At 39.0% G+C, this 25949-nt stretch overlaps 2 protein-coding genes across 2 annotated transcripts in view; both read left to right on the top strand.

Annotated features, from left to right (window-relative positions):
• The window catches only part of LOC310634265 (aquaporin-5-like), a 381927-nt gene that overhangs the window by 225155 nt on the left and 130823 nt on the right, over nt 1–25949 (top strand). The gene's annotated exons all lie outside the window — the stretch shown is intronic.
• GALNT6 (polypeptide N-acetylgalactosaminyltransferase 6) overlaps nt 1–25949 on the top strand; it is a 75234-nt gene that overhangs the window by 640 nt on the left and 48645 nt on the right. Inside the window, exon 2 of the mRNA XM_083352480.1 lies at nt 24012–24592. Within this exon, the coding sequence (XP_083208606.1) occupies nt 24105–24592 (488 nt within the window). The 5' untranslated portion in view covers nt 24012–24104. The remainder of the gene's footprint in view (nt 1–24011; nt 24593–25949) is intronic.

Genomic DNA, 25949 nt, shown 5'->3' with positions numbered 1-25949 from the left:
TAGATGAGGAAAGAGTAAGTCGGTTTTAGTCTCTGTTACAACTTTAAGTGCCACCCTTCGAGGTTGGGGTTTATTTTTGTTCCATTTCCTTCAATACTTCCTACAGTACTTGAGTTTTCTTTCTCACTGCCATTTTGTTCTCTTAAATTAAGAGAACTTTTCCCAACCGGGTGCTTTTCAGATACATTCGGAGAATAAGTTCCAGGAACTGTTAAGTGGTCGAAGGTTGCTTGAAAATAACTCAAATTCGGGGGGGAGGGGGAGAGAGGAGGGATGGTATCACTGAAACAATCCATTTCAGGTCCCAGTCCATCAGAGGAGTGACTTTGGGGGAGGTAGTTACCTAACAGCACTGTTGTGTTAAACCTGAGAGCCTTATTTAGTGCAAGATGATTGAAAGGTAGTAAGGTAAGATCTCCTGTGCTTGGTTGCTCAGCTCATTCTGCTGAGGAAGTTTCTGGTTGTCTGCCTCTTCTTAACTCTAACTCTGCCGTCACAACACTATGGCAAGGAGACCCCACCACTATCTTTGGGTGACAGGCTTTTAAACAATACAAGCTGGTGCAAAGAATGCTTAAGCTGAAGTAGAATACATTGTGTGTGTATGTGTGTATGCATGACTTGCCTTGATTTTGAAAGTGCTCAGTAGGGTTAGATCTTGGATGGGAGACAACCAGGAAATGCTAGGTCTGTAGATGAAACTGGGTCATTGAAAGCCATCCTGGAAGAAGGCATTGGCAGACCAGTTCTATATTATTGTGAAGGAAACTATACGCTATGTAGTTGCCTGTAATCAAGTCCAGCTTAACTGGTGGTCGTCTCTACCATTTATACTGTAGGTATCACTTTTAGCTCTGTTAGCAGTGTATTATTTGCTTTGAGACAGAGTCCATTCAGCTGCTCATTAATATCAACTGCCATCTGCATCTAAATAGGTATGTTGCAACTGAAAAGTCCTCCAGAATTCAAAAAAGTTACTGGACTGTGCCAGTAATGGATGAAAATCATGTAATTCTTTAATCTCTTTAATTTCTTTTAACTCTGGCAATACTTTTTGAAGAGGAAACCCTTCATCTATATATTATTATGGTAATTCTTGCCTTAGGAAAATGAAGTGCAAGGAAGGTTGATAATTATCACTATCCCTGTTACAAAGGAGGTGAGGAAAAAAAAAACTTGCTGCAAGCCGCTAGTTATCAGTTGAAGCAAGATGTGAAATGTAGAGTTTAAGGTTCCAAGGAGACTATATGCTTTGGGATATCATGCAGCTATATCTTGACTTCTCTTAGATGAATTACAGGATTAGGTGGAATTATTGTTTTATTGACTCTTAGTCTTCAACTCCCCAGTCATGATGGGAACAGAAATAGTGTGTCATTTCTGCCACTCCCCCATCCTATGAGCAGAGGAAAGTTCCTCAGAGCAGACATTCCTATACTGTAATTACGGAACATTACAGTATAGGTAGCTAGAGGGAGCCAGTGAGTTAAAAGTTGGGCTAAGCCTGAGCTACCGTATATGACTTGTGGCTGGAAACTTTTATTAGCAGGAAAAATAGTTTGGGACACACAAAGTAAAAATCGCTAGTATTTCAGGTCTAAATCTTGCTCACCAAAGGGGATGTTTGAACAGAAGCAATGAAAAAAATTATCTCACTTCCTCAAGGCTGCTTGCATGAAATGAAAGTGAACCAGTTAGAGCTCCCAACAGTAAATTAAGTAAAGCAAAAGGAACATAATTATCATGGACAATGAAACAATCCGTCTTGCCTTTGTTCAAAGATTCAGTGGTTTCACCTGAAGTATTAGCACAGTGCTCCCCCAAATTGCTGCAGTTGTAGGACACTATTTAGAAAATGTGGGGATCCCACAATTAATATTTATATAATATTTATATAAGTCCCATAAATAAAATAAATAAACACAAACCCTCTCTCTATGCCTGTGTCCAAGAGCATGGAAGTTAACGTTTGTTAGTCAATAAAATACTGGCAGTATTGTGTATATTTTCATACCACCATTTAAAAAGAGTTTTTTTAAAAAAATAAATGTCTTGCCAAGGATGTAATCCAAAATTAAGGCTTTAATTAAAGGTTGAGGCAGCGGCTGTGCTGGCTAGTGGGCTCCTGTAGTTAAGGTGACTACTGAGTGGGTCATTAGTGACACTGAAGATCAGCTGTGGGTGGCAATTTTCGGATGCTGCTATGAGTCATCAGTGGCTCCCACTTTGAGAATCTCTAAATGACCAGGTAATCCACATAGTGATGGTAGCAGAAAGAGGCATCACAGGAAAGGAGAATCCTTCCTCTTAAATGTATAAGTAACATTAAAGAGTGAAAGTGAAGATCTGGGCCCCCTAGTTTAACTCTTCTGTTTTGTGGAATTTTGTTTTATGTGAGCCCACATAACTTCCCCTTTTTAAAATCTGTGTTTGGCAGTTATGTATTTTACCAAAATGCGTAACAAAAGAGACTCAAGTTTTGGTAACTTCTAATTTTCTTGGTTGAACTCTCCAGCTGGTTTGCTTATTACAGGTAGCCCTTGACTTAACACCAGTTCGTTTAGTGATCAAAATTACAAAGGCACTGAAAAATGTGACTTATGATCATTTTTCGTACTTATGACCATTGCAGCATCCCAATGGTGATGTGATCAGAATTTGGATGCTTGGCAACTGGTTGATATTTATGACGGCTGCATTGTCCTGGGGTCACGTGATCACCTTTTACAATCTTATGACAGGCAAAGACAGTGGGGAAGCCAGATTCTCTTACCCAGGGCTTTTCAACCTTTTCACCCATTGTACCACTTTTAGGATATGGCAGCATTGAGTACCACCAGTCACCTAGCAAGGTGTAAAAACTTGATGACAAAAAAAAAAAGGAAAAAAGTGATGAAGTACAGGTAGTCCTTGACTTACAACAGTTCACTTAGTGACTGTTTGAAGTTACAGTGGCACTGAAAAAAGTGCCCCCCAAGCCACAGCTGAGCAAGACACCTGCTTGCTTGCCTGCCCGCCCGGTGGCGCTCTTCCTCCTGTCCGAGGTTTTCATTGTTGTGAGCATTTCTGTTGAGGATTGGCAGTGGGGGTGTGGGGGGGTGTTTGGTTTTTCTTTCCCCCCCCTCTGCTGGGTGGTTGCAGCAGGTTTTGGTCACTTCACATGATCCTGGGACACTGTGACTGTCATAAATATGAATCAGGTGCTGATCCTGGCACTTCCACTGAGCCCTGACCGCCCTGCAGCTCCAGCTCAGGCTTGTGCGGTGCTACCACTGGTTCAGCTCATTCCCCTCCCCTGCTACCACTTTTCTAGGATGCAAGCGTACCACCTGCCAGGTGCCAATGTACCACAGGTGGTACCCGTACCACTGGTTGAAAAGCCCTGCTCTTACCAACCGGGTTACTGACTTATCAACTGCAGTGATTCACTTAACCATGGCAAGAAAGTTCATAAAATGGCTTATTTCCAATTTGCTGATCTAACCTACTTCCTGGAATTTTCTCATGGCCTCCTACCCATGTAGTTAAGGCTGATCTACTTGATTACTGCGCACTGCTAACTGGCCACTTCAAGCAGATGGTGTTGGTTTGTGACCACAAGTTTCTACCCCACTCTTCTACTCTGACAAGTATTCTTGGTGGCTAAACCTATTTTGAAATAATATGCAGGTATCCTATGATGCAAGGTTCTTGGATGAGAAGTGAAACATTTTCAAGCAAAAAAGTCCAGTTGACTTTTGAAAAAGCACCTTTGGGTCAACTGTGATCTGGATGACTGAGAATCTCCATAGACACTAAGACAGGGACCATTATGGTGCAATTAAGCTCTACCTGGTCTTTTGGTTTGTAACCTGTGCAATAAAAGGGTACGTTGTGACCACTATGTTCTCTCTTTTTTTTTAATCTAGTGGATGCTCCTCTTAATTGACTTCCATGTGGTGTTTAGATGACATTTTGTCTTTCATCCTACATGTCAAATTCTTATGGCCATTATTAAGAGTTTTAATATCAGGAAATGTTGACCCACAGTTCAACAGAAATAAAATCTCTAGTTGAGAAGGAAGATCACTGTAGTCACAAGAGTTAGAGGCTGATGTCTTATGAGTACTGTTTGAGCTATCTATTGTTGTTGTGACTAAGTAAATTAAACGCTTGCCTAAAAATGATTCAGTTTTTTACATAGATGATGGCTAACTTGACAGCATCATAATTTACCCCTCCCAAGATAGTTATTTTAATATGAATATGAGCAAACCAGTTTTCTAGTGTAATCCTGAGAAAGTCCAAGAAATTTGGAAGTGACCAGATTGAGGAAATATTTTTTGGCAAAACATATTCAGTTATATGCAAATTTATAAATATTTGTGGAAAATGAGTGTGAGTGTGTGTGTATGAACCAATCTAACCTGCAATCTTGTATGCAACTTTATGTGAGAATCACATTTAACAAAGTTTGTATGTGCCAATTTATGGTTTGCTGAAAAGGCTGTAGTAACGTGGTTCATGCTAGAAGCTAAGCTACAAACTTACGAGTCTTGATGATGAATTTACCACAGGTTGAATTTTTTTTTATTTTACAGTACTTCTAACCAATTCCCAATGACTGTGAGCCAAGTGTGAAAACTAACCCCCCCCCCCCAAAAAAAAATGTCAGAAAGGAAAGGAAGGAAAACTGGAAGTCAGTTGTGCTGTCAGGACTCATTTGAGGGATTAAAGCCCAGCTTGGCAAAATGAATAGAGGGGGAACCTACATTCCAAATTCAAATTTCCCCAATTCAGAAGTAACAAAATGCCATTATTTAAAGAGAATGAAGGAATTCCATTCTTGCTGAAATTGATAAGGAAAACTAGATGGTGGCAACCCTTTTTTGATGCCCCCCCCAAAAGCAAACTTCTCTATTTACGCTTCTTTATGAGAAAGACTAGTTCAACACAATCAATCACTATTCTGAGTGTACATTTGAAGTTATAAATCCTCATGCTATTTCCCTTGATAATGAGATCATGGGGATTAAATTTAAGCCCATCAAAATTAAATGTTAATTTCAGTGCTAATAAGGCAGCCTGCTTCCAAGACTTGGCATCCGTTAGCTGTCCAGAGATCATGATCTCTTAAATAAGACATCAGCTGATACAATACAAAATTTGTTGATTTGCTTTCCTTTTTGCTGACTAGGAAACTCCATGCACGGAACAAATGAGGAATGGCAGGAAAAACAGAAATCTTCACCAATTTACCTTGAGCTCTTGGTTTTCGTCTCTTTCATAAATATGTCTCAGATTGTCTGGTCATTATTTGGTTTGTTTGGTTTTAAATAATCTTAGAATGCATTATAAGCCATGGTTTTTAATGTAGCACTGCCAATATTGAGTTGTTCAACAAACCATGGCTTCATGCAATGTTTGAGCTACCGTAAGTCCGGGTCCAATGAAAAATAATTCCTGTGGAGAATCATGAGGGAAACATTTAGAACAGTTGTAGGCAGGACTCCTCAAATGGATACCTTCCAGGTGTGCTGGAACACAACTCCCACAATCCCCAGTTGCATACTTGTACAGGTTATAACACACACACACCCCAAATTGTACAGGATGTAACCTACCCACCCCAAAGAGCACCCTTGCCCTAAACTGTCTAAAACAGGGGTAGGCCACCTTGGCTCTTTTATGACACGTGGACTTCAACTCCCAGAATTCCTGAGCCAGCCATGCTGAGGGGAAAGGGAGAGGTTTCCAAGCTGAGCCATGCTGGCTCAGGAATTCTGGGAGTTGAAGTCCGCAAGTCACAAAAGAGCCAAGGTTGCCTACCCCTGGTGCAAAATCTCAAATTCTGTTACTTGTGATTGTTCAAAATTACTTTCTAAAAAGAATTCAAGAAAGCAACAATAATTTAACTGTATAGCCTACCAATAGTACTTTCTATTGCATATTGCATATTTCTTCCCAGTCATGATCATTCTTGCCATAGGCAAGATGAAAGCACAATTGGGTAAAATTATGTGGAAGAACCTGCTCTTTCACCCTCCCCCATCCCCCCCCCCATCCACCTCCTTTTCCAGTGTGGGACCAAACTGATCTTTTCTCAGGTGAAATCACAGGCAATTCACAAACAATTTTTTGCAAATTTATTTAACAAATGCCCAGAGTTTAGGTTTTTAACACTTAAGTTCTTGGATGAGAAAGTAGTTTATATCGAAATGGACCAGCAATATGGAAATTGAATGTTGGTTTCAGCATTCATGGCAGTATGTGCTCACATCCACAATATATTAAAGAGAGCTGCTACTTAAAAAGATAATCTTGGAACAGGTATGAGCCATTATCAGCTAATATATAACATTCCACCCTGCATGGAATTGTGGAAGCCCAACACTTCAGAAAGGCAAAAAAAACTGGGAGAGGCTGTTTGGAGTTGATCCAGACTTGTAGAGTTGGATTGCTTAATCTCCTTTTTCACTTTTAGAAAGGTTTTAAAGTACATCTCTAATTGTTCATCACCTTAATTCATCTTTAATGTTCTTCGTGGGTTTTTTTCCTCCAAATAACTTCAGTAATTGATAGTATATAAAGTAGGCATATCAAACATTCAGGTCATTAAATCACAACAAAAACTTAGGAGTTTTCCTTGCCTCTTGCTGTTTTTGCCTGTCTGTTTGTAGCCAGGATATAAAGCCAAATAGATGAATTAAACGTATGTATGCTTATGTTTATGTATTGTGCTAAGCCAAAATCATTATGTTAAAATAGGACATGAAATATTAATAGACTTTCCAGAAGATATTAGCTAGGGAACCACCACCTAATCCTACTAGCACTAATAAAGATTTATCCATGTGTGATTTTAGACTGATATTGGCTCATTTTACCAATAAAGATTTTTACCAATAAAGATAAAGTGGGGCAGAGAAGACCTTGTATGTTTCTTATGTGAAACACAAAATCTTTGAAGGAAACATATAATAAGATTATTGCAAGAGACACACCAGACGCTATAAATCTTCTTTTTCCCAGCTGATATCTTTTACAGGTGCTGCAATCCAATTTTAAAGACAGTCCCTGATTAAAAGAGCTGGTGTATTGACAGGGCTGGGAAAACCACAGACTACACATTTTTTAAGCACTGCTACTATTACAGGTAGTCCTCGTCTTAGGACCACAATTGAGTCCAAAATTTCCACTGCTAAGCAAATCAGTTAAGCGAATTTTGCCCCATTTTACAACCATTTTTGCCACAGTTATTAAGTGAACACTGTAGTTAAGTGAATCATGTCATTAAATGAATCTGGCTTCCCCCGTTGGCTTTGCTTGTCAGAAGCTGGCTGGGAAGGTTACAAATGATGATCACATGACCCCAGGACAGCACAACTGTCATAAGTTCATGCCAATTGCCAAGAGTCTGAATTTTGATCATGTGACGTAAGTGTGGTCGTAAGTGTGAAAAACGGTCATAAACCACTTTTTTCAGTCTGTTGGAACTTTGGTCACTAAATGAATTACTATAAGTCAAAGACTACCTATATTATTATAAAGGATAACTTTACCTGATTTTCTTTTAAGAATCTACCGTACATTTCTAGTTAGGTTCTCTTGAAACCCAGGTGCCCTAAATGCCAGCGTCTCTGCAGTGAAGGTATCAATAATGCTTGAGGTCAAGAAATTTGAAATTGTGCTCTGGGAAGAAAAGTGCATATCTTGGGGACATTGTAATTATTTTTCTGAATGAGAATTAAAAAGAATTAAATAAGAAATGAAGCAGTATGAGCCTTTCCAGTGCTTATATTTCACCTCTCAGGTGAATAAAACAACTGTCATTTTTGGTAAAAATGTGATATAGATATATCATTTTCCTTTCTGTGAAATTTTTCTATTTCATGTAATTATTTTAGCTCAGTGCTTTATAAGGACAGAAAGATAATTACTCTTCAGGATAGTGTAGCAAAAAACAGAACATTTTAGGGCAAGGGTGTCAAGCTGCAACCTTCATATTTATGAAGGTTGCAGTGTCCAGAGGTCATGTAATCCCCTTTTGTGACCTTCTGGCAAGCAAAGGAAGGCAGATTCGCTTTACAACCATGTTACTATACAACCACAGTGGGTATCTTAACAATTGTGACAAGACAGGTCATAAAATGCAGCAAAACTCACTTAGCAAATGTCTCCCTTGGCAACAAAAAATTGTAGCTTAGTTGTAGTCGTAAGTGAAGGACTACCTGTATGTATCATCAGATGTGAGTGCATGAATGAGGGAACATCTGAGACTGCAAGTTGACTGGGAAAAAATATCCCAGAAGAAGACAGTTGCCAAAATTACGGCTGCTAAGAAATGGTTGTGTCTATGAATGTCACCCAATGTAGAACTTGACTCTAATGTGACTATTACTTGCTTTTCCTGATGCATAAATCCTGCTCCTTGTGCTCCAGCATGACAGAGCTACTAATCCAAATTATTAGTCTCTGTATCAAGATGATGCTTGTGAGTCACTCTATTCTTGTTAAAGATCATTCTTAGTGCATAAGCCCTGAACTTGTACCTTCAAATTCTGCATGGGTGGGACCTTTTTTGAAGCCTTGTCATGGTCCTAGGCAGAGTGGATTACATCAGGTTGGATGGATAAATTACCTGAGAATATTTTCATATATTCGTGTTCTGATAAACTTTCGTGGCAAGCATTCAGATCAAACTACATCAAGTTCCAAGAATTCTCACTCAAATTATGCTGGTGATATCTTGTGTTTCCAAGATGCTGTACGCCCACATTGCCCTTGTTTTACTTGCTAGTAATTTACTTCAGACATGCCTGAGGACAGAATTTTTCCAGGCATATGGCTCAGAAGATGGGAAGCATCTCATTTGGATGTGTAGGACAAACAGTTACATCTGTAATATAGGTAGTCCTCAACTTACAACAATTCTTTTACTGATCATTCAAAGTTACAATGGCACTGAAAAAAGTGACTTGTAACTGAAATGTTAATATCTATGTTATGTTAACAGTTGTACAGACATAATATTTTACCAGTTCAGTATCAATACACTACATATATTCAGTTCACAACACTTTGGGGAAGATATGTTGGGAAGCTGTCAGGCTGGAAGGAGGAGTCACACAGGGAATTAGTCTAGAGTCCTTATGCAGCTGCAAAAGGCAGATTCTTGTAATATAGGTAAAAAAAGGTGAAGGTAAAGGTTCCCCTGCACATGCGTGCTAGTCGTTTCCGACTCTAGGGGCCAGTGCTCATCTCCGTTTCAAAGCCGAAGAGCCAGCGCTTGTCCAAGGACGTCTCCGTGGTCATGTGGCCGGCATGACTAGACGCCAAAGGCGCACAGAACGCTGTTACCTTCCAACCGTGGTGGTCCCTATTTTTCTATTTGCATTGACGTCAATAAAGTTGCTCGCTTGAGCTAGTGTTAGTGGATCTGGTTGCTTGTGCCTGAAAAGATGTTAATTCTGGCTTTCACTTTATAAGAGACTTTATTCTAACGAAGGCTAAGAAATGAGGCCAAGTGACTACTCAGCCAGTAATGTCTGTCTCACTTGTTTTCTGCCTTTTATCCTTCCCAGTCTTTGTTTTTTTTAAAATTATCTACTTAGTTTTGAATAGTTTTTATGATGCCATGACCCAGTTTAATAAGGTTATACAGCCAGCTCAATTTAATAAAGTTATAAAGCCCGATCAATGAAAAGAGAACCACCAATTCTGTAAATTAGCGAGCAATGAAAAGTGAATATTTATATACTGGCTAGAAATACTTTCAAAAAATCATAACAGAATTTTGTATTGGGGACATTTATAACTTTCACAGCTGTGATTGGTTTTCACAGTCTATAGAGATTTTGTTTGTCACCTGTTATTATTTAGTCCTTTTGTCAGCTGTATTTAGTCATTTAACACTGGATTTCATGCATTGCATCTCTGCTGATTCATTCTCTAATTAATTGCAGAATTTGGAAGGCATGATGGATGCTTTAGTTTAGTTCCACTATGGCACCATCCCTTTTCAAGAGCAGATGGAATACGCTGAGTCTTGTCAGGAAAGATGGTTCTGTAAATTAGGGAGCTGACTCTTGTAAAGTTTTGAAGTTAATAACCAGTATTTTGAACTGGGCTTGTAAAGAAATCAGTAATCTGAGTAGTGGCTGTAGCCTGGATGTTACCTAAATAGGTGACCTCAGTTAACAGAATGACTGGTACACTCTAGAACATAGGTGTCAAACTCGATCGCATCATGTGACATATCGCGATGGGTTTTGCCTTTGTGGAGCCGGGGTGGGTGTGGCCTGTGCGTGATGCATCTGCTCTAGAGCAATGGGAACGTCTGAGGCATTTTTTAAATGGAGCCCCACGTAAAGTGCATTGAGTGATCTGGTCCTGAGGTTATTCTGGACAGGGCCTCTGGTTCAAAAAGGTGTCCAATTGTTAGGCCAAAAATGAGCAGATGTCCTCTGGTCATGCTCTCCATTTGGAGTTGAAAGCCATGGAGTGCTCCAGCTAACAGACCTGTTCCTTTACAGGGAATGCAGTCCCAAACAAAGCAAAACTTGGAAGCAGGATAAAGCTAGATATGTCCCCAGTGAACAGCCATCCTGTACTGCAAAGATTCCGTCTGTGAGCTTCTTTTGGCCTATCCAGATCCTCACAGCCTCCAGGAACTGGGTCAAACCTGGATGGTAATACACAAATACAGGTAGTCCTTGACTGACAACTATTCATTTAGTGATCTTTCAAAGTTACAACAGCACGAAAAAGGTGAATTATGGCCAGTCCTCACACTTACAACTGGTCATTGGATCAAAATTTAGGCTCTTGACAAGCGGCATGAATTTACGACAGTTACAGCATCTCAGGGTTATGTGATTGTCATTTGCGACCTTCCCAGCCAGCTTCTGACAAGCAAAGTCAATAGGAAAAGCCAGATTCACTTAATGACTGCATGATTCATTTAACAACTGCAGTGATTCACTTAACGACTGTGGACTGAAAGGTCATAAAATTGGGAATGACTCATCCATCTTGCTTAGCAACAGAAATTCTGATCCCAACTGTGGCCGTAAGTTGAAGACTATTTGTAAGTATCATCAGCATATTGATGATATTTTCCCTCAGACCGACAGTTGATCATCCCAGCAATGCCATGCAGATAATAAATGGCATAGGGAGACAGCCAAGCCCTGTGGTGCTTCATATCGGAGCAATCAGTAATTCTTAAAGCATTTCTTAAATCAAAGGATATGCAAAGCATTTGGCATAAGAGTAGACTCTTGCAGTGCCATTTCTTTTGCTGTGTTTAATAATGATTTGCCCACTTCCTTTCTCTCTGGGCCCCAGAGCCTGCAGATCAGAGAGAGTGAATCAGCCATTGTTCCATTGCATCCTCTCAACAGAGGAGTAGTTATGGCTAAAAACAAATAGCCATAAAAACAAAAGAAAACAGTTGTAGCAGTGAGTTTTTTTTCTTACTATGGGTCTGTCAGGTGCCTGATAATGCTGAGTATGATGCTGGCCCCGGTTTTTAAGGCTGAGTCATGCTACTAAATAATAAGGCTTATCCTCCTTGTAAAACACAGAAGTAGATAGTTTTCTAACGTGTGTGGGATGCAGATGTGATTCATCCAAACTGTGTGTGGACATGCCTATTTTTAGAAAGAGATCAGCTCAGGGGGTTTTATTCTGTTCCATTTACAATCCAAAACAATTTAGTATAATTAACGTTTTAAAAACACCCACCCACAGCAAAGCCATTCATAAGAGTAAAGTGTAAACTTAAAATGATAAAATCATTTATCATTATGCTAAGCTGACGTCTTACGTGGCAGAACATTAACTTTCGTCTCTCATTCATATTACCATTAACTCCTTTCTTTTTTCCAAAGAAAAATCTCATATGTTTTGACTTGCCTGATGCTTAGCTCCCAGACAGCTTTGAGAGGCTGGCATTTTCTTTTGACTGAGCTGTTGTTATCCTCCCTAGTCTTAATTTTTATCCTACCCAGTTCTTGTGCACTAGCTGCAGCTGGGATGGAATTAGCTCATCACCTACTTCATTCCCTAGTTTGCAGCTAAACGTTATTGTATTTATTTATTTATTTTAGAACATTTATATAGCCACCTTATCACTCACAGTGAGACTAGGCCAGGGGTAGACAACCTTGGCTCTTTTATGACTCGCGGACTTCAACTCCCAGAATTCCTGAGCCAGCCATGTGTGTGCTGCCCCGGTGGCAGCACACAATTAAATAAGCCGTTTGATGGGCTGCATCACACTCTGGGGTCCCCAGGCCCACTGGCAAAACCACATCTTCCGGACCTTTCCAAAGACTGCCAAAGTGGGGGCCAGTCTAATTTCTGCAAGGATGATGTTCCAAAGGGAGGGAGCCACCACAGAGAAGGCTCTTCTTATTCTTCTCACCAGATTTACCTCGTTAGGGGATGGGACTCAGAACATTCCTGGCTTTTCTGCCCTAGTGGGGTGGGTGGATCTGGCCGGCACGAGGTAGTCCCTCAGATAACCTGGTCCCTTCATCCTCTGAATGGACATATGCCGCAAGCATTTGGCAAGAACAAACATTCTTGAGGGTACACAAGAACAAAACTGAATTAAAAGGTTGAGAAAGGAGACCATCGAGCAAGGAATAAATTAAAAGAGAATATGGCTGAAAAGTCTGACCTTCCTTATATTACCTGGAGGACCCTGAATGGGTTGAGAGTTGCAGTGCCTGAATGTAAAACCAATATGCTCAAGTGAAGGCTCTTAGTGGATAACAACACACTGTGTGAATGTGGGGAGAGACAGAACCTGGCCATCTGCCACCAGAAGCATGTACCGATAGTGATATATTTTGGGCCAACGACAAAGCCAAGAAGGTGGCTTCATTCTGGCAGTTTAAGGTTTGATCTAGACACGGAAGAAGAAAGTAAATTGGTGCCTTTTCTGAGTCAATGTGCTGGTTATTTGCCACAGGATTACAGAAGAATATGGCCTTGGCAGGGGGTGTAACTGGAGCTGTGAAGGTTATCTTAGTGCTGCCTTGCCATTCTAACTCCCAGAATTCTTAGCAATGGCCATGGGGTGTGGGGTGAACACCTATACAGGTAATCCTCACTTACCAACCACAATTGGGACCAGCAACTCCATTGCTAAGTAGAGTGGTGGTTAAGGGAAACACCATGTTACCTAGCTGACTTACAACATTAGTTCTGGCTGTGGTCGTTAAGGAAATCACCTCGAGTCATGACTGCAACTTGCAGCTTCCTGCCAGCTTCCCCACTGACTTTGCTTGTCCAAAGCTGGTTGTGAAGGTTGTAAATTGGTTTGCATAGAGCCCAAATCACAATCACGTGACCAAAGGGACACTGCAACTGCCACAACTTTGCAAAGCAATCCTAAGTCTCCTTTCCCATTATAACTTTGAAACTTTGCTGAACAAGCAGTCTATAAGCAAGGACCATTGGCCCAGTGGATGGAATGCAGCATTGCAGGCTAACATACTGCCCACTGCCAGCAGTTTGATTCTTACCAGCTCAAGTTTGACTCGGCCTTCCATCCTTCCGAGGTGGGTAAAATGAGGACCCAGATCATTTGGTGCAATATACTAACTCTGAAACTGCTTAGAGAGGGCTGTATAAAGCACTGTGAAGCGGTATATAAGTGCTATTGCTGTTGTTATTGCTATCTAGGAGTTGCCCAGTTGAAGAAGGATGTTTTGGTTTTCCAGATAAGCTGGCCTTCTGTAATGAAGTGTTTTACCAACGTGTCAAAGTTGAGTTCACATAGTCCCCTCTGCTGTTCTCAATTGAAGTCTCTATGTATTATTGAGCTATTATATCAGTTGTACAATTTGAGCTCTGGTTTCTTGTAAAAGGAGAAACGCAAGCGCAGTGCTCATATCAAAAGTTTCCTATAAATGAAGAATTAGTTTAGTTAATTCACCTAATTAATTTATTTGCCCAAAGAAATAAAAGCCCAGGATATTTTTTAAAAAATGGGAAGTTGGAACAGGTGGAACAAGTTTGGTAACTGTTGAGGGTGCTGGTAAGGCTTTGATGATACACATCACCTACCTGATTCATTGGGTCCGAGCCCCATTGAAATAAAACAGGTGGGTGTTGGTTTCAGCTCCTTTTTAAAAAAATTGATAGCTTTTGTGAATTCAAGATGTCAATTGTATTTGAGATATAGCCTTCACCTTTCTGAAATGAGATGCAAAGAGGCTTTTGTTTCCGCCTGTCTCATTTAAGATCATCTGCAAAGGAGGACAAATGATTACCTATCCAAGATGGTGCCACCAGTTATGTTGGATAGCATTAACGTGATGACTTCATGCACGTGTTGCTTTCTTTGGCATCGTCAAAGTTTGTTAGGGACACTGCCAGTCATCTGTCTACAGAGAAAAAAAATTCCCATCAGTTGTTTCAGTAAAGTATGTGTTGGAACCTGTCTTTGGCCAACAAAGGCCACTAACACCTCTGAACTACATTATTTTTTCAGTGTTTATTTTACAAGTTTTACATGTTTTTTCTAAGCAGTGACATGATCAGTAAACCGAGGCCAATTGTTTCATGCTTCACTGTTCTCTGCTGCAGAAAGGGAAGATGAAGGGAAGGTGGCAAAGATGGTAGAAGCAACTAACAGGCATCTTGCATGAACAAGCCCATTTTACCTTCCATATGCGGAGTAAAATTTGGGACTAATGGGGATTCCCAAACAAAATACCATTAGTAGATCTCATAGCAAAATGGTTGGTGAAGGCTTTTGTTGTTTTGTTTTTGAGGGTCTTTGTAATGCTTCTGGAACAAAGCTTTTCAAACTTGGCAAGTACTAGAGTTCCCCAGCTAGCAAGTTTGAAAAATATGGTTTTCGAGTATGGGTATGAATTAACCTTCACAGCCTAACTCCTTTATGTCAGCTGATAGCATTGCCCTTAGCCACTCCCCAAATTTGGAAACTCTAATCATAATGCATCTGGAGGGTGCCAAGTTGGAAATAGAGCCATATATAGTAGCAATGTTTGAAATCAGTGTAATACATTGGGGTTGCCTTTTTTGTCAGTTTAAAAAACTTATTTCATTACATTAATGAAAGAGGCAATGCATTTTTAATAGGAAGAGTTTATTTTTAAGAGTTGCGGGTGATGATCCCTGAAATGTGTGCCATCTTTTTTTTAAAAAAAAACCAGTTTTATTAATTTTTCAATTTTACATCCAAATATTTGTGAAGCAACGTGGTGATTGGGTAATCAAAAGTCCAATGTTTTCCGCCGCTCCTTCACTGTTCCGTCGTCAATCCCACCTTCGTCACCACTGTTAAGTTCGGAATGACGAACGTTGACAGCGAGGTTAACAAGAGAACGTTTATTGAATGCACATGGGTCAACTGGCTAGCAGCCGTTAAGCCCCGTATTAAATACTAAGGTGCCTTTAAACAATAACCAATCCCTGGCCCAGAATCTCCCGCCGAGAATGCAACAACCAATAACTGCACCAGGGTTTCCCGCCTAAGGAAAACCACTCCCCTTTAACTACTGACACAACAAATCATGATTCACTTCATTCTGGTTTATTTCAGGGTTTATTCGTGAGATGAAATTTAGATTTGAACACAAACTGGTACAATTCAAAAAGCCTGGAAAACATTAAAGGTTCTCGTAAATCATTTAATGTCTATGAAATCTGCATTAGTCAGATCACCACCCTTTTGCATCTGTATTCTCAGGATAAAATTAATTGTTCAATTTTCAAAAGTGTGTCTAAGATGCAATTGTATTTGAAAGAGGAAGAAAAATGTATGCAGTGGCTCTTTTTCTAGCAGAAACTGGAATTTTATTTTCTTACCCACCAGTCTTTTGAGTACGTTGTACAGTTCTCTCTTTTTTTTTCTTTCCAAATGCAATGTAGAAATCTCAGCAACAAGTTGATCTTCTGAATAGGGTGTTGTTTGGCTCTTGTCAAACTAAGAAAAGGACATCCTGTTTGAACTAGGTGGAGTAGGTAATTTCAGTTTAACCAAAGGTTGATACTGCCAGAGATTTGGCATTGCTTTGATAAGGAAAGTTCTCTTTCCAAGGGAATGGAGAACAGCTGTTGCTTTTTGCGTGTACCTTGCCATGTCCATCGTGACCCTCAGTTACAAATCATATTTTCCTTCCCAGGAAGAGAGTCACGATTCTTCTTTGTTATGATTCCTCATTTCCATAACTAAAGCTGCAGTGGTCTCTACAAGTAGCCCACACAAAGAAGAATTTGATAATAACTATGAAGAATCGAGTTAAAATCTTACATAATATCACTACTGCGGGAAAATAGTTTCTATGAAGATAACTGGATTATGATGGGCAGTAAAATTTCTATTGGGGCATAACTGTGTGCCCCGTAAATCCACTGACACCAATTGCTAAATTTTCAAGTAGGAAGCGAAAGTTTGAAGAGTTCTTTTAACTTCCCGTCTCAGCAACAATTTCCTTTGTTTGGTTTTGCATTTGCAGTTAAATGATTTGCCATCATTTTTTCTTTAATTCTAGTCCAGAGTTCTTCCTAAATTAAGATTATTAACATAATTGGGCTTTAAATCAGCTAACCCCTTTTTTCAGTCTTAAGTAAATGTCTTTGTGTTTCCATGTCAGACAGAACAACCTCTGCAGCTGCAGCGGATTTGATTCCCAAAGTTTTCTGAATATCTCCGTTCTGAATTATTCCAAATTAATGAATAAAGTATTTAACTATACTTTAACTGCTATATGTTGTTGGTGGTAGTGGTTTTTTAGCTTTTGTGATATATGAAATTTCGGTGATGAATTTTCAGCTGAATAATAATTGATAATCATTAATGGAAAATGTTAGATAGCAGGTAGTTATTTGTAGTTCTTTTGATCTGATTGATGGTTTAGATTAGAATAGAAGGAGGAAATTAGAGGCATCATGACTCTAGCCACCCATTTACAGGTACTCCTTGACTTACAACCATTCATTTAACAGGCATTCAAAGTTACAGTGGCACTGAAAAAATGTGATTTAGGACCTTCCTCATGCTTATGACTATCACAACTTCCCCATGATCTTGTGATCAGCATTTGGGCACTTGGCAACCATCGTGCATTTATGATGGTTGTAGTGTCCCAAGGCCATGTGGTCACCATTTGCAACCTTCTCAGCTGACCTGTGAAAAGCAAGGTCAATGGGGGAAGCCAAGATCACTTAACAACCACTTGATTCATTTAACCACCATGGCAAAAAAGATCATTAAAATGGGGTGCAACTCACTTAACAACCAACTTGTTTGGCGACCAAAATTCTGGTCCCAATCGGGGTCATAAGTCGAGGACTATCTGTATTAGCTAACTAGTGTTCTTGAAGTTCAACTCTTGGTTTATTTCTCAAGTTCTGAATAAAGTACATGATTATATGTAGAATTGTCTTCTATGCATGGGTGGTATAAATTACCTTTTTTGTCCATTTTTCTTCCTTTCAGGTTTACTAGTTTCTTCTTAAGTCCTGGATACAGATTTGCACATAAAGAGGAAAACATGATCCTAACTCTTTTTTTTTTTAAATATGGTTGAATCTACAGTTGGCGAATACTGAAAAGGATAGCAGGATATGATCTACCAGTCTTATGAGCTTCCCTGCTTGGAATTTCTGTTCGATATACATTTGAATACAGTATGAATTTGTATTCAATTTTCAGTAAGAGAGTGGACAGCCATTTGTCTGGAATGGCATAGGATCTTTTGTCATGGGCAGAGGGTTGGGCCTCTAAGGTCCTTTTAGCCCTAAAATTCAATGTTCTCTGAAGCTTCGGGTCAGCAGGGAAACCACGACTTGGGGTTCTGTCTTCACATTGAGTTAGTGTTGAGCTACAGTTTGAGGACCTTGAGCGAGCTGTACTTGATAGAAGGATGCATAGCATAGAATAGTGGCAGGCAGGCAGGCAGGCAGAGACAGTTTCCCTGTACAGTAAGTACTGCAGCAGGTGGAATTATATTACTGACTCTAGTTTTCCGAACTATTTCTCAAGCAGGCTGCAGTTATCATGAGTAGCAAGCTGGATGGTGCTAGATCCATCAACCAAAGCCTAGATTAGGGGTAGGCAACCTCGGCTCTTTTATGACTCATAGACTTTGTTTGGTTCAGGTAGACAATGACTCAGAGTGGTTCACAATGAAAAGAGTTTATTCAATACACATAAGTCAACTGACAACTGTCAAAAGTTTCAGGCTTTTATACTAGAACTGTTTAAACTGTAACCAATCATCAATCGCTATTTTCCCGCTTCTTTACACTTTAACCAATAGTTGCAGCAGAATCTCCCGCTTCAAGAACCTTCTTTGCAACCTGCTATTTGCATGTTTGCAACTATCTACAGACACAACAGACTTCAACTCCCAGAATTCCTGAATCAGCATATCTGATTCAGGAATTCTGGGAGTTGAAGTCCGTGAGTCATAAAAGAGCCGAGGTTGCCTACCCCTAGATATAAGCCACAGTACATGGCAGAGAGGCAATTTACCACCCTTTCTTGCTTGGAACTATTTGTATTTTAATCACTAGCAGTAATAAATCCTGCAATAGGTTCAACACCAGCCCAAGGATACATGGTGCATATGTTAATATAAGTGTGCTGTCATGAAGAACATAGTCATGGTATTTTAGACCCTTTTTGGTCTAAAATATCACGACGGCTTTGGCGGGGTCAGTGAAAGATACGCACATGGAGCTTTTTTAAAATCCCTCAATCAACATTCCTAATCAAAAGTGAGGTCTGTTGAAATGATGCTGTGGTTCCACTCATATCATAAACCTAACTCTGTGACTCTTTGAGGAAAATTGTACAGTATATGTTTGTACTGCATTTTGCATTTTGCATTTTGAATGAAGCAGCTTTCTCAGTTGTATATTAGCTTGCGTCAGTGGGAAGATAAAATAGGAAATAAATTCATTTATAAGACTGTGTGTTGTATTTAGGCCAGGGGTAGGCAACCTCGGCTCTTTTATGACTCATGGACTTCAACTCCCAGAATTCCTGAGTCAGCCAGAATTCTGGGAGTTGAAGTCCATGAGTCATAAAAGAGCCGAGGTTGCCTACCCCTAATTTAGGCAAACAAGCCACACTTTTTTTGGTTGCTCTGTGTATGATTGGGAAGAGCAATTTGCAGAGGCTGACACAGAAGCCTCGTGCATTTACAAGTAAATGTGTGGTCAGTCCAAATATATTGGGTTTTTCCCATGTGCACTTTGTCTAAAAACCTACGCGTTTTGTTCCTTCAAACTAACACAGTATTCATGCAAGATGGTTAAAGTGACTTTTTCAGCTTTGTGCCAGTGTGATGGCATGTGGAAATAAACCTCTTCCTTTAAAACTGGGGAAGTTCTCTTCCTTGTTCCTTTTGGAACTTTTAACTCCCCTTTGCAAATTTACTTGTGTAGAAATTGATGCAATAAGCTATTTTTTACTGACTCAAAGACAGGATTGTCAAAAAGCTAACTACTTCCTCAGAATCACATACCCCGGTTCCAAGAGGCCACACCTCTGTGATTTTAGCCTGCCTCTAATGTGCAACTAACTTGTCTGTTTGGTTCCAAACAAAATTAATTGTGCAGAGGAATTAGGGCTAATTATAACCTCATTTTTCTTATAGTTGCTGCTATGTCCTTTTGAAGGCTGCCATCTCTTCCAGAATCTGTGGGAGTTTATTGCACTTACGTGTCCTTATGAGTTCATCTTCCCTTATCTTTAAATTTACAAAGGAATGTATACAGTATTAAAGGATCTGGATCTCATTTCTAGATTATAAGGCTCATTACTGGAATTAAATAGGGGAACAGTCTTTCTGATCCTGATGAGAAGCATGTTGTTGTTATTTTTTTATTAAAGAGTTTTAAAGTTTAACAATACATTTTAAACATAAACATAACATACATTATCCAGTACATTTTAAACATAACCCCAATTCCCTTCCCTCCCCCCCCCCGACTTCCCAGAGCTGAATACAGGGTATTGCCTTTAACAAACTTAAACTAAAATATGCTAAATAACTATAATTAAACTTTAAATCCTATCACTCTTTAACTCCCTTAAACATAACTAAATAATAACACATCTTATAATTCTAATAATTATACTAATACTCATTCATATGCTAAATGAAACTTTTTAGTCCCATATTTATTCGGTATATAATCACTCCATCTTCTCCACTCAAATATATATCTCTGTTGCAATTGTTCTTTCAAATATGCTGAAATTTTTGCCATTTCTGCCAAGTTTGAAACTTTCAAAGTCCATTCTTCTATAGTAGGCAGTTCCTCCTTCTTCCAATATTGCGATACCAAAAGTCTTGCTGCTGTTATTAAATGCAACATCAATTTAGTCCGTGGGCTGTTAGGCTTTTGAATGGGACATAATCTTATGCAGAGTTGACTTGGGAGGCCGGTGTGTGGTGTAGTTGGTTCACATAGTGTGGTGGGATGGAGGGTTTGTTGTCACTGTGTGTTGGGGGGAGAGAGCACAGGGGGAGGCTCAGCTAATCTCAATGTACACATCGACAATAAAGGTTTATTATTATTATTATTATAGTACAATCTGTAATAATACCCAACAAAAATAACTGTGGAGAAAACCTTATCTTTTTCTTAAAGAGCCTTGGTGGAGCAGTGGGCTAATGCCTCCTTAAGTAACACCAGCTGCCTGCAATTAGTGCAGGTTCGCATCCCACCAGGCTCAAGGTTGACTCAGCCTTCCATCCTTCCCAGGTAGGTAAAATGAGGACCCAGATTGTTGGGGGCAATTAAGCTGACTTTGTAATAATGTCTCTTGGGGGGTGTATGAAAGCCCTAATAAGCAGGCATATACATAGAATGAAGGCTACTGCTAAGCTTGTAAGCCGCCCTGAGTCTTCGGAGAAGGGCGGGATATAAATGGAATTAAAATAAATAAAATAAATAAATAAATAAATAAATATCTTCTGCATATTCCACCAAATTTTAATCCAAAAAGCTTTAACCTTTTTACAAGTCCACCATATATGATAGTACGTTGCATCATCACAACCACACCTCCAACATTTAGGCTGATAATTTGGATACATACATGCTAATTTTTTAGGATCTAAATGCCATCTATAAAAGTTCTCAAGTTTTGTGCCTGTGTAAATTTTACATTTCTGACCCAGATTTTTTCCTAAGTATCCATCGTAATTGGCTCTTGAATATTCTGGGCCCATTTTACCATACAATCTTTAACAAGTTCCGTTTCAGAATCTATTTCTATCAATGCATTATATATCCTTTTTATATGCGCTTGACTTTGATCTCTAATTTGTTTTACCAAATTTACATCTGATATCGAGATACCAATTTTCTGATCTTTCCATCTAGCTTGTATCTGGCCATACTGAAACCAAGTTTGTACTATTTTTCCCCTTTTAAAATATTAAATGGCTTTAATTGCCATACATTCCTTTCCAGTCTAAGGATTTCTTTATATGTAGTCACATCATGTTTAAATCCCACATTTATATTTTGTATCGCATGTTTAGGTATTGCCCAAATTGGTATTTTATAACTTATATCGATATTTTTTCCAAACTCGCAACAGGGCATACCTTAATATATGTGTCTTAAAAACATTATCCACCTTTTTATCATACAATAAATAAGCATGCCAGCCATATAACAAATCACACTCCTCAATATTCAATAATCTCCCTTTTGTTAAATTAAACCAATTACTAATTGATGATAAAGCTGCAGCCTCATAATATAATTTAAAATTGGGCACTTTAAGACCGCCTCTTTCACGTATATCTTGCATTATCTTAAGTTTCACTCTCGGTCTTTTCCCTGCCCAGATAAATTTATTGATACCTCTCTGCCATTCCTCCAAATTTGAGTCTTTTTTAAGTATAGGAATCATTTGAAACAAAAATAAAAATTTTGGCAAAACATTCATTTTCACTGCGGCAATTCTTCCCAATAAAGACAGTTGTAATTTTCTCCAGCTATCTAATTCTTTTTGTATTTTTAACCATAACAATTCATAATTATTTTTATACAATTTCACCTTTGAAGCTGAAAGATATACCCCCAAATATTTAATCTTTTTAACTATTTCAAATCCAGTTAATTCTCCTAAAACCTCCTTTTGTTCTGTAGTCAGATTTTTAATTAATATTTTAGTTTTTTGCCTATTCACCTTAAATCCAGAAACTTGACTATATTGCAAAATTATTTCCATTAAATCTACAACCGATTGAGTTGGTTGACTTAATGTAATAATCAAGTCATCCGCAAACGCTCTCAATCTATAATCTTGATCTTTTATTTTAATTCCCTTTATTTTCTTTGAATCACGTATCTTAATCAATAGTATTTCCAGTGTTAAAACAAACAGCAATGGCGACAATGGACATCCCTGTCTCGTACCCTTTTCAATTTTACAAGCTTCTGTTAAACTACCGTTAATTATTATTTGAGCTGTTTGTTTTTGATAAATTGATCTAATAGGTTGTAAAAACTTATCACCAAACTCCATCTTCTCCAAAACTTTAAATAAAAATTGCCAATTCAATTGATCGAACGCTTTTTCAGCGTCCAAAAAGATAAAAGCTGCCAGGACTTGATTATTTCTTTCCAAATATTCCAATAAGATTACAATATGTCTCACATTATTTTTCATTTGCCTACCACTTATAAATCCTGTTTGATCAGTATAAATCATTTTCTGCATAACCTTCATTAATCTATTTGCTAAAATCTTTGCAGATATCTTATAATCATTATTTAAAAGCGATATAGGTCTATAATTTTTTGATTGAGTAAGGTCTTGATCTTCCTTTGGAATCAACGTTATAAATGCTGTTTTCCACGATGGAGGCACTTCTCCACCAGATTGAATTGTTCTAAAAAGTTCTTTTAAAAGTTCCACCATTTCTAACTGTAAATTTTTATAATAAATAGCTGTTAAACCATCTGTACCAGGTGCCTTACCCACTTTTAATTGTTTAATTGCTAAAATAATTTCTTCAGCAGTTATCAACTGATTCAACCCTTCCCGTTGCTCTTGTGTAAGTACCGGGATATTCACTTCTTGTAAAGTGAATTGTATCCCTAGCATACAATTTGGAGTAAAATTCTACAAAAGCCTTTTTAATAAGATTTTGCTGAAGTACTTCTTTACCCTTATATTCTACCTTACCTATATTACAAGATCTTTGTTTTTTCCTTAATAAATAAACTAGCCACCTACCCGGTTTATTAGCATTGTTAAAAGTATTGTGTTTAACATATCGTAAATTAGTTGCCACTTGATCTGCCATCAACATATCAAACTGTCCTCTTAACAAATTAATTGCTTCTCTCAGCCTCTTATCAGATGGGTTCAAAATAAAAGCTTTCTCTTTCATCTTTATTTCCTCCTCTATTTCTTTACGCTTATGTTCCATTCTATGTCTGTGTTTATTATTCAGATATATTAACGCTCCTCTCATATAAGCTTTACTTGCATCCCAAACCATTTCAATGGGAGTACCCTTATGCATATTCATATTCTCTCATCTGCTTTTTACATTCTTCCGCATTCTCTTCATATCTAAATAAATTTTCATTTAACCTCCATGACCTTCTATCCCCCTTCCCCTTCTCCAATTCCATCCATACTGGACTGTGGTCTGATAAAGTTCTTGGGCAAATCTTAATCTTCTTAACCCTAGGGTTAAGAAACATGTTGTTGTTATTTACAAATTGTTTTCTTACAATGGATCAAAGAAAGGTGTTTTTACTCTCTAGCCTCACCCTGCTGAGAATACAGGTAGGTCTCAGTGCTCTTCCTTTTATTTTCCTCTCTTTCATCATTTCCTATTTGCAACTATGGCTTAGCACTGCAAAAAAGATGGTGCCATAGAACATAGTACTTCAAAATAGAGTAAGAACGCTCTCCATTTAGGTAGGGGGAGATTTTGGTGGCACTCACAATCATCCTTCTGATTTTTCTGGAATTTGTCTCCTTGTATGCTTCTCAGGTTTGGAAGAAGATGGTAAGATTCCACAGATTAACTAAAGCTTTGAGAAGAGTGCACCTTTGACGAAGGAATAATTGCTGGACATCAGCCGTGATGAGGCTACTCCGAAGGCATTATGGCCCACTAAAGCTAGCCTTGGTGGGTGTTGTCTTTGTAATCTTCCTCTTCATAATGCAAAGAGATGTGGGCAGTGGGGAACAAAAGGAGGAGCCGTGGCTAAAAAATATTGTGGAGAGGAAAGACCAGATGATAGACATCATGATGGGAGCTGTCAACAATATCCGTGACTCTATGCCAAAGCTGCAGATCCGGGCACCTGCTCAACAAGAGGCACCTGAGCAGGACAGCAAGTCTTGCTTGCCAGGCTATTATACACCAGCAGAACTGAAGCCCTTCATGGAGCGTCCACCACAGGACCCCAATAGCCCTGGTGCTGACGGAAAAGCTTTCAAGAAGGACCAGTGGACACAAGAAGAGACAAAGGAGAAAGAACGTGGCTATGAGAAGCACTGTTTTAATGCCTATGCCAGTGACCGCATTTCTCTTCAGAGGGCGTTGGGACCGGACAGTAGGCCTCCAGAGTAAGTTTTTCTTTTCTTCTCTCACTTCTTATACCGTGTTTCCCCCAAAATAAGACCCATCTGGAAAATAAGCCCTAGCATGATTTTTCAGGATGCTCATAATATAAGCCCTACCCCAAAAATAAGCCCCAGTTAAGATTGTCAGCCAGATGGATGCATTTAGTACCGTATTTCCCCAAATATAAGCCCTAACTGGAAAATAAGCCCTAATGTGTCTTTTGGAGCAAAAATTAATATAAGACGCAGCTTTATTTTCAGGGAAATACAGGTAGAAATACTGTTTCAAAGCAACCTAGGATGAATATTAGCAGCCATTTGCTTTATCACATTGGGCATGCAATCACATGGGAAATGGACTATTTGCTGGATGGAGACCGTTACCAGTCTACTATTATTTGGGGTTGTTTTTTTTCATTTAGGTAGGGATATATATTATGGTATGTCCGTATTAATCAGTAATTGCTGCCCATGTGTTTGCATGCCCAGTGGAATAAACTTTCAGCTTTATATCTGTGGAATGAATTTTATGGGAATATTGATTAAGATGGTGTTCCTGAACTTTCTAGTTAATTCTTCAGCCTTTTATATGTTAACTAAAATCTGTCTGAATTCTAGCAACTATTCACAATTTCTTAAATACAGTGAGATTGCTTTTGTATGTACATACAACATTTAGTTAAGATGGGTGGATAGATAGGTTTGTAGAGAAAAATGGTCCCTAATGCCTTTTAAAGCAGGGTCCCTAACCCACCCCTCACCCCCCACCCCCGGCCCGGGCTGCTACCTACTACGTACCAGACTGTGGCCTATTCAGAACCAGGCCACACAAACAGCCGGTAAGTATCTGTGTGTGCGCAGTTCCATGTGTGCAAGCAGTGGGCATTTGTGCCCGTGCGTGCAGCTTCATTTACACAAGCTCAAATGTGCGCCTGCCACTTGTCCAGATTGAGTTGTGCATGCTTATGCATATACATGTTGCTCACACCAATCCATCCCCTCTTCCCCCCCGCCGCCAAGCCCGAAAGGTTGGGGATCCCTCTTTTAAAGCATCTAAATTTCTGGTATTGATATGCAGAAAGAGAATGTTTGCTGTTTTGCGGAACATCTTGCTCCCTTGGAAAAGTAAGAGTCTGACTCCTGTGGATGCTAACTCAAATTGTGGGAAATCTGCAGCCCTCCAGATACTGCTCAAATACAACTCCCAGCAGCCTCAGTCAGCATGACTTAATAGTGAAGGGTGCTGAGGATTGTAATTCAGCAACATCTGGAGGATCAAAAGCATCCTACCCAATTTACAGATAAAATACAATTTCTGCTCTCAAGTTAAATAATCTTACGGATGATATTTCAGATTTAA

This window comes from Vipera ursinii (assembly GCF_947247035.1).
Source record: "Vipera ursinii genome assembly, chromosome: 2".
Taxonomy (NCBI): Eukaryota; Metazoa; Chordata; class Lepidosauria; order Squamata; family Viperidae; genus Vipera; species Vipera ursinii.
The sequence above is the reverse complement of the archived record's forward strand: the minus strand, read 5'-3'. Positions and strand labels throughout refer to the sequence as shown.